The 9,667-nt window shown below is 50.5% G+C and overlaps 1 protein-coding gene across 2 annotated transcripts in view; it reads left to right on the top strand.

Annotated features, from left to right (window-relative positions):
- Xylt1 (xylosyltransferase 1) overlaps positions 1–9,667 on the top strand; it is a 296,956-nt gene that overhangs the window by 58,508 nt on the left and 228,781 nt on the right. Inside the window, exon 1 of one of the 2 annotated variants that reach the window (XM_033758755.1) lies at positions 4,605–4,665. The exons of the other annotated variant lie outside the window; for it this stretch is intronic. Coding sequence (XP_033614646.1) covers positions 4,621–4,665 — 45 coding nt within the window. The 5' untranslated portion in view covers positions 4,605–4,620. Of the gene's footprint in view, positions 1–4,604; positions 4,666–9,667 lie in introns of those variants that run through there. 2 annotated transcript variants of the gene reach the window in all.

Genomic DNA, 9,667 nt, shown 5'->3' on the forward strand with positions numbered 1-9,667 from the left:
TTTAAGCTGACGGGGAATATGTTTAACATAGGACATGTTGCAATGGGCCATCTTATTCTCCCTCTCTTGCTGAAGAAGTTTGTGTGTGTTTTTGTAAAAATAATTGTGCCTGCAGAATGGCAGCTCCCTCTCACCTTTGGCCCCCTCCACTTGCCCTGGAGAGCTGGGCTGTGTTCATCATTGGTCTTGTGAGTCAGTAGCTGACTTAAGCGTGTCTGCCTAGATCAGTAAGATGAGCCTCTGGCTCATCGGAGGCCTTTAAGGTACTGTGGCTGCTTCCTGGATGGTTCCCACAGCCCTTTGCTACCTTAGAAATCCATGCAGGCATCTGGCCGTCCTCACAGGAGGAAGCAGAAGTAGGGTTCTGCTGTCACAGTTGCACCGTCTGTCCCCAAGATGTTAGGGACCAGACAACCCAGCAAAGTTACCTTGTTGAGCAGCAGCCTCCAAACCCAGAGACAACCCAAGGGGTGTTTCCATCTGATGAAGCTATTTTTTTTTTCCCCTTTCAGCATCATGAAGCCTAATTGTCACAACCAAAACCTTCTTTTAAGAAATCCTCAACTTCATTTGTACCGGACAAAATGACAGGAATACCTCCAGGGCAGTTTTTGGTGGCTGGGCGTTCTTAGCAGCCTGAGGTGATCATGCCAGCGTCTCTCAGCAAGTGAGACAATATAATTCAATTTGGATGTCATTTTATTAATTAATCAGGGAGCAAATTGCATTAAACAGGCAGCGCTTTGCTTTAATGGCACTCCATCAAGAAACTAGCACTGCAGAAGGGTTAGAATGCCATTATTTGGATTTTTGTTATCAACATCAATAACAACAATTGATATTTTTGTGCAAATTTGTGCTGCGGGTACTGTGTTCAGTGCTTGGTTTGATGAGTGTGTGTAAGCCTCACATCTTGCCCTTGACACCGGGGGCTGTTTGTGTTCACAGGGTACAGCTGGGGTGAGGGAGACAGTGCTCCTAAGGGCAGGTTCCAGGGCCCTGGTTCTTTCCCGCTGCCCGTGTGATGGCAGCAAACTATAGAGCATGCACAGTCACCCGCCAATGACAGTGATGCCCAGCCATGTTGATCCAAACCTTAACTCACCTGCAGTTTTCCTGTGAACTTCTAGCCCTGACTCACCGTTTGTCTCAGCATTTCTGGATTTCGTGAGGAGGCATTTCATGTGAACAAGTTGCCAGATGCCGTTCTGGTGAGAAGGGCAGCTGTAGGGGCCCTGGCTCTAGGGCAGCCCCGGGTGGCACAAGGTCCTATGCCTGGTGTCAGCAGTGTGGACCCTGGAGCAGCGGTGCTGGGGACAGTTTGCCAGTTTTGTTGGTGATTGTCCCTGTAGCAGATCCCCCTACGCTTGGCTCTGGGTGTTCCAAAGATCCCACAGGTCACCAGACACCACTCAGGACTTTCCTTTGGACCTGAATGGGGTAGCATGGACTCTGTTGTCCATCTAACACTCCGTCTTACACACTTTCCTTATCAGTACTTCAAGACCAACTGAGTAATTGGAGTGGACGTTCCTTTGGAAATGTGTGCTACCCCACCTTGCTGCCTAACAGAGAGAACTGGGAGACAGCTGTGGTTCGAGGCCACTATTACACAGATTGTTGCTAAATTGCTAATGCAGAAAGGGGCCCAGAGGACTGTCAAGACGCATCAGACCCGAGCTGCTAGGACTTGTGAGTTCTTGGGCTGAACATGTGGCTTTCGGTTTCCTGCTGTGTTCCAGCTGTTGGCCTTTCTCAAATCTGTTCTTATTTTCTGCTTTCCAGTAAACTTCAAAATAGAAGAAAATTACAAGTTGGAAGTTGACCCGTTACTCTTTCGGGCTCTGAAGGAGGAGGATCTGGCACCCTTGGCTTCCTGCTCTTTCTGTTCACTTTTAGAAGGTAGCTCTGAAGAAGGTCTTTGTGATTTGCATCTTTTTCACTTGGCTAAGGCTTTCTCCAGTTTTGACGTGTGTCACTAGGGGCCAATCCTTTGGCCCAGTTTCTAGAGCCCAACTGGGGTTCTCAGTGTGGTCTACATCTGGCATCTGGGCTCAGAACAGGCCAGGGAATGTCACACAAAGCTTATGACCCCCTTCCCCTGTATTCTCATTCTTTTAGCAGCTAAAAGTGTATCAATCAAGGAAGTTGTCGCATCCAGTGAGCTTCAAATACATTGGAGGAATTTTTGCAGGTGGGGGGTTGGATATTGGATAGCTGTTTAGGAGATGCATGCGAGCCACTGGGTATCTAGACGCAGAACTCAGAACCATATTTGGACGAGGAAGCTGACATTGGCCTTAAAGCCTCCAGATCAGTGCTGCGAAGTTCCTGAGGCTCTGGCTTGGGAGATGTCATGAGGATTTGTCACATGTTCATATATATATACACTATGTAGTGTGTGCTTACCAAGCACTTCCCTGGGCTCGGGGGGCACTCTCCCCCTTGGTATTCAGCATCGAACCCAGGGCCTTCACATTGAGCTACATCTCTAGACCTTTTTAAAAATTATTATTATTATTTTTTAAACAGGGTCTAAGTCACCATGTAGCTTAGGCTGGGCTCGAACTTTCAGTCCCCCTGCCTCAGCCTCCAAGAGTGCTGGGAATCCAAGGGTGCATCACCCTGCCTGGTTTAGCAGGGACTTTAAAAACAGGTCCTCATTGATTCCTTACCAAAAAAAACCCCGTGTTATCCGCATTTTACAGTGAATACCACTGAGTGTCTGAGGCCGAGTCATGTGCTCCAGGGAAACAGCCAGGGTGGGCCAGGATCTGCCCAAAGTCCAAGGCCACATCCTTAGAACTTCACACGGGGCAGCTCAGGAGGAGTCCCACAGGCTGCAGCGGGCAGGCCAAGAGATGAAGGAGGAAGAAGTTTTAAAGAAATAATGTTTTGTAAAAAATTGAGGAAGGAAGAAAGAAAAGAAAGGAGGATTAAAAGGAAAAAGTGACTTTTAAAGACTGTACACTTGTGGGGAGACGGAAGGAAAAGTCTCTTTCTGATCTTTTATTTCCCTGTCACATTTCCACACAGCCAGAGCCTGGGGCACTCTCAGCACCGAGAATGTTGAATGGACACAGAGAAGAAGGGGCCACTTCTCTTTTCCTTTGCATGCATCGTTTAGCTGCTCATTGTCTTCTTCCTCGTTCGGAGGGGACGGGGCGCCCCTCTGACCCCAGCGCCTGGGCCTGCCGGAGGGGGTGGTGAACACAGCTGGTCTCGCCCAGGGCCTCCCCGACTCCACGCGTCTCCCATCTGCTTCCCAGATGAGCCTGTGGCTCACCGGCTCCCTGCAGCTTCTCAAGCCCGCTTTTCATCTTCTCCGCTCTGTGGGCTGCAAGTGATAGAAACCAACGGTGGGTCCTTTGGACCCCAGGGGAATTCGGTGGCTCCCAGATGGGAACTCACGGGAACCCTGCGAGTACCCTCTCTGAAGCACAGAGGGGCAGCTTTTGATTACGGGGAGAGCCTGAGGATTCTGAGCGTAAGCTGCATGAGGGTAGACAGGATTCATTCCTTACTGTACCTAACAGCTAATGCCTTACCACCGGCCATCGTGGGTGCGCCATCAGTATTTGTTGACTGCATACACGAAAGATGAAGGGGGAAGTGCTCAAGTTTCCGCACTGTCTTTCCAGTTGGGAGGTAGCAGAGAAGGGAGGAGTCACGGAGGACCAGTTTCCACCCCTCTGCCCACCTCTCTGTCACACGCTGCACCAGGGGCCCCGGTCTGGCCTCTGGTGCCTTCAGACCCTCGGCGCTCCTGGCCTCGAGTCTCTCTGGGCACCGCAGGTGACAGGGAGCCAGCCTGCTCTTGTCTGTGCCTGGGCATCGCTGCTCACATGGCCCTGGAGAATGGGCACCTTTCAGGTCTGCATCAGGCTAGCTTGACTGACCACAGCGAGCTCCGGCCCTCAGAGAAGAAGAACCAGAAGCTGGGTCTGCTGCCGGCACTGCCGCGTGAATTCGTACTCCCCAGGGCTCCCAGCGGGCAAGAACAAGACTCCTTGTGACTGAGCCCCTCGTGCTCGGCCGGGGCATGTGGTGAACGGAAAGTCGGCCGCCCTGGCCTCGTGGCTTGGCCTCCGCCGGCCGGTGGGGATGTTTTATAAAGTGACTTTTCAAGGCCTCGTCCCTCCACTGGGCCTTGGCAGCCAGGCCTGCAGAACTTGGCACTCAGGTCTGCAGAACTGAGTGGGCCTTGTGTCTGCTGGGAAGAGAGATGTGCGAACAAGGGCTGGAGCGGACACAGGGCCCCGGTTCCAGGAGAAACAGGGTTATGTGGTGTGTGGCTGCCTGGGCCAGCTGACAAGTGCCACATTCACTGGGCGGCGGGAGCTGACTCCGAGACAGCGCCCCCACCCCTGTACAGCCCCGTCGCTGACCGGCACCGGCAGCTGTGTGGGGGTGGCCCAGGCTGATGGGGATGGTTGCATAGCCAGGGGAGCTCTGAATTCTGCTTCTCTAAGTTGACTTTTTCCCTCCCAAAAGCTATGTGCTGTGTGTAGTAGTGTCACAAGTGTTTTTTGTATTCTCTGTGGGTGACGCCCCCTGGAGGTGTGCACTGGGACAGCCTTGGATGGACGTGGGCGTGGATACCCTGTGCCAGCCCACTGTATGAATGTTTGTGCCTCTCTTTCTGAGCTGTTATGGAAAATTACGGTAGGTGTTTACATTTTTAAAAATTACAGGAAAAGACACATTTGCCATGAATCCCTCTTCCACTTCCCGCTTACTTTCAACACGTGTATTTCACGGTTGTTGCCTCTTTCTGAAGCAGTCCTGGGCATCTTCTTTTGCGTCTTCAGTTATGCTGACACAGCCAAGTTGAGAGACTTAATCGATTCAAAACTTTTGGTTACTTTCCTGGTCATTTTGACTTCGGAGAAGAACCAGAAATCACACAGTGCGAGCTCCGGTGAATAGGTGGAGGAGGATGACCACGCCGTAGTGTTTTATGAGCCTGCCTGTCTGATGGACGTCACTTGGTAGGAAAATTCACCATATTTTTGATCATCCTTCATAAAGATTCTTATGAAAGAAGCCTTCTGGACCTGTTTCAGAAAGTCACAAGAATTATGGGATAAGTGTGTTTGAAGTGAAGGGCTTTTTCGAGAGGGATTAATGGCAATAGGTCTTACAGGAATTTTTAAAAAATTTACATATTCACTGTATATTTTGATCTCCTGTATGGCTCTCTGCTATATTTGTGTGTCTGTGTTTGCATACGATTCTTGTGAATGGACTCAACTCTGAACATTATTTGTGTGTGCATGAGCGTGCCCAAGTGTGTTCGAGACAGGGTTGAACATTATTTGTGTGTGCATGAGCGTGCCCAAGTGTGTTCCCGAGACAGGGTTCGAGCAGTGACTTTCATACCTGTTCTCCCTGTGACAAGGCAACTCAGGGCAGCTGCCTAGGCCTTCCTGCCTGTGTAGTGGGGATCTCAATGGTCCACCTACAGCTGGTCCTGAGGGTGAACGCAGTGATGCTGTGTAAGGGCCTGATGGGTGTTGGGTCCCGTGGTTCTTACCATTCTGACGATGGGGGTGAGGTGCCTGCCTGGTCTGAGACAGCTGCTGCCGGCCTCGCTTTCCCACATCAGCTGTGACATTGCTCTTTCTCCTGCTTTCTGGACAAAAGATCAAGCACTGTGAGCTCTGAGATTTTTTTAGTCTCACCATTGTGTGTCGCTCCTGAAACCTGGTCCCACTCAGCTCTCTCGTACTTGTTACCTTCTCCCTGAGCCCCCATATACACATATATGTGTACATGTGCACACACGTATACCCACATCCACCCCCACATCCACACATACACATCCTTGCCCACATACACACACATACACACACACACACCCCACCCACGTCCTTCTGACTTCCCTGAGATTCCCACAAATGGCCTTAAATAATTCCCTGTGGCTATGAACTGCACAGACAAGCTCCTTGTCCCCATCCCAGCTGGAAAAAGCTCTTTACTTTGGCTCCTGAAGTCCCAGAGGTTTAAGGCAGGGTGTGGGCCCTTTCTGGAGGCCTCCTCTGTTGGTGACTTGAGGTGCTCTGCCCGGGGAGGACTGGGAGGAGCCGCTCCCCAGCTCCTGTGAGCTGTCATCATAGGCAGGTGTGGAGGTTGGGCCATGGAGGAAGCTCTGAAGGCTCAAACCCTGGCTCTTACTGGCTGTGTGAACTTGGGCAAGACGTGTGTGACCTCTCAGCCCCCGTGTGTTCACCTGTCGAATGCCGACAGCAGCGTCCCAGGTTGGACGTGAGGATTAAAGGGTTATCCAGATACATCCCCAGAGCAGTGATGGCGAAACTTTTAGAGACCAAGTACCTCTGCTGCAACCCAAAACCCACTTAATTATGGCAAAGTGCCAACACTGCAATTAAACCTGAATACTGAAGTTTTGATTTAGAAAAAAACACACAACTCACACATTAAAAGAAAACACAATAATAGCTTTCAGTGATGCACGCGGCCTGCTGCAGCACGCATGCCTATAGCTTTGCCACGACTGTCCTCAAGGGATCTTGGCACGCAGAGGTCATTGATTGGCTTGTTGCCCTCAGTTACACGTGGTCTTTGTTATCTTCTTCCCAGGCTGGCCCTCTGGCTTGGAGTTTGGTGGTGGCGATACTGCCTTTCACATAATGAGCGCTCCGTCTGTGTTGGTGGACTTACTCCAGTTTCCATTCATCACAAAATAGGTTATGATCCTAGCTACTTGGGAGGTGGAGGCAGGAGGACCACAAGTTCAAAGCCACCCTGGGCAACTTAGTGAGACTCTGTCTCAGAATAAAAAGTAAAAATAGTAACAGGCTGGGGATGTAGCTCAGTGGTAAAGCACCCCTGGAATGGATCCCTAGTGCTAGAAAAGAAAGAGAAAGGGGAGATGGGGGAAGAAAGGGAAGGTGAAAAAAAGGTAAAGAAAGAAAGGAGGAAAAGGAAGGAAGGAAAAAGAGAAAATAGCATATGGGGGAAAAGACTCCTGAGCATCCCGAGGGCCTGAGGTGGACTTTTTCACCTCTGTGGGGTGCTGGCCAACCCATGGACTGGAGGGCTTTTTACAGAGGAATTCATGTTCTTCAAGGCCCAATTAAAGCCCTGATGCATTTGAACCCCGTCTCTGCCTGCTTTAGTTTGCCTTTCCTTGGTAAACTGTTTTTAAAAACATTCACGGCCCATCATTCCAACCCAAGCGCCTTTCTCGCATCTTTGCAGTCTCCTCTGGTGTCTGCACCATTGTTTCAAAACACCTTTCCCTCTCCTGCTCACAGTCTCTTGGTCAACACTTTGAGAAGCCTGTCTGTAGTCTCTATATGAATCATTCCAATTACCGTGTGATTTTCTATTGGGTCCTCATACTTCTGCTAACATCATCACTTCTATCTGTGAATGTAAATTTTTGTTAGTTTTTCTGAATGTATTGTTGATGTCTTTGAACCTATGGCCTTTATTTTTGCAGTCCTTCCTTCCTAGTGGGTCAGTGGACATTCTGTAAGTGCCCAGTGCTCTGAGTCTTACTGCTGACGCCTCTAGTCGCAAGCCTGTCACTGAATGCGTATGCGTAGGCCACGTAGGATCTGGCGCTTAGCATGCTAACATCATCACTTCTATCTGTGAATGTAAATTTTTGTTAGTTTTTCTGAATGTATTGTTGACGTCTTTGAACCTATGGGCTTTATTTTTGCAGTCCCTTCCTTCCTAGTGGGTCAGTGGACATTCTGTAAGTGCCCAGTGCTCTGCGTCTTACTGCCGACGCCTCTAGTCACAAGCCTGTCACTGAATGCGTATGCGTAGGCCACGTAGGATCTGGCGCTTAGCCCAGCTTTCTGCATTTCCTTCTCCCAGGTCTTCCGGTGGGATGTCAGTCCTGTTTTGTAGGTGCGGGGACTGAGGCAAAGAGCAGCTGCATTCCTTGCTGGAGGGTACGGAGAAGGTGGCTTAAGGGCTCAGCAGTAGACGCTTAGCACTTACACCTGCAAGCTCAAGGTTACCCTGGCTGGTTCTTGGGGAAAGTTGCCAGCATTCCCCACACTCGGGCTTGAAGATGTAACAGGGTACTGGTAAGGGCATCTTCCCATTTGGATGCGGGAATGACTGACCTCGCAGGGAGCCCCTTCTGACTTCCTTCTGACTTCACCGGATGCTGCTGGAAGCCTCAGGCAGTGGAGCCCAGGCCCGCCGCTCCTGCTTCCTTGTGCTTCTCCTCCTCCGCAGTGCCCTGCACCCCAAGGGCCCTGTGCCATCTTGGACCCTGCCCCTTCCAACCTCTCTAGCCACCTCTCTACAAGAACTTGTGGCCACCGGAGGTCCAGCCAAATACAGCCATCTTTTCCGGGGAGGGCTGCGTTTAGCTAGGGACTCGTGTTACAGAATGGACTTTGCAGAACAGGTTGTAGAAGAGAAAGGTGTATGTTTCTGTGTGCAAGGGATAGGGAGAAAAAGAAGGCTGGCTGGGCTGTTGCCTCTTCATACCCCCTTTGCTTCCTCTTCCAGGGTTGGTTGCTTTTCATCCTTCAAATTTCAGGTCAGGTGTCTGCCTGCTACTGTGGCCCTTACTGTCCCTAACTCCACACTGTGTTTCTCTCAGTCACTTTTACCATAAGCTGGCTGCAGGTTGACCAGTTTCCTATCTCCCTCCTAGATAGCTTGGTAAGAGCCACCGGTGCTGAATCTGTATTTTCCACCCTGGTACATAGCTCCTGGCATGCACTCCAGGCTCCCATCTGACTTCTTGCCCTCATGGCCTCAGGCAGAGAAGTCACAGTGGCTGGAGAGAGTCTGGAGCTCTGGCCTCCTCGTAGCGTAAGAAACGCGGACCCCAGCAAGGACCAGTGAACCCAGGTGCAGCTCTTGTAAGTCTGTTGGCTGAATCCTTAGTGCCCTGTTAAAGACAGTGGCTCTTGTTCTCCCCCTCTCCGAAAAGAAATACTTGCTTTTATCTTCAGCAGTGTGTGTTTTATTGTATCAGAGCAGGAGGATGTTGACCTGAGATGTGAAAGACATAGTTTCCAAAGAGACTGTCAATGGCTTAAAAGTAATAAAGGTACAGCTGGGTGGGGGGGCAGGGAGCTGGTGGGACTGAACCACTGCCATTTGGCTGTGGGGATAACGTGGCTTTTCTTTTAGAAACAGGTTAAGGGGATGAGAATCTGAACTGGCATATCTATAAACAAGTTGTTACTTCGGCTGTGAGATAATTTGTTGAGAAAATGCCATTATTTTCCCAATATAGGTCCCTGGGAGGGAGCGTGTGGCTGGGGCTCAGCACTGGCGGCTGCTCTCGCATGTAGATGCTACAAAATACTGGAGAGGGAGAATGAACTCCGGGTTAAAGCCTGTTTGTTCTTAAATAAATTGAGTTTTCTGTTTTCCACAGTGTAATGAGAAGGGAGAGGGGCTTCCCTGCAGCTCTCTGGGCTGGGTGCCTGGAGCTGTCCGCTGGCTTCTCTCCATCCCAGGACCCTCCTAGCCACCCCCCGAGGACTCCCACTGTGCTCAGAACAGCCAGGGAGAACCTGGGTTTTATTCTTCCTAGGAAGGAGACTCGAGGATGGCACTGAAGCTGGGTAATCCCACCTCTTCGAGGCTGAGGTAGGAGGATTACAAGTTTGAGCTTAGTATGGGCAACCTGGTGACTTAGCAAGATCCCGTCTCAAAA

Source organism: Fukomys damarensis, unplaced genomic scaffold (assembly GCF_012274545.1).
Source record: "Fukomys damarensis isolate Sample0158 unplaced genomic scaffold, DMR_v1.0_HiC HiC_scaffold_34, whole genome shotgun sequence".
NCBI classification, from domain to species: Eukaryota; Metazoa; Chordata; class Mammalia; order Rodentia; family Bathyergidae; genus Fukomys; species Fukomys damarensis.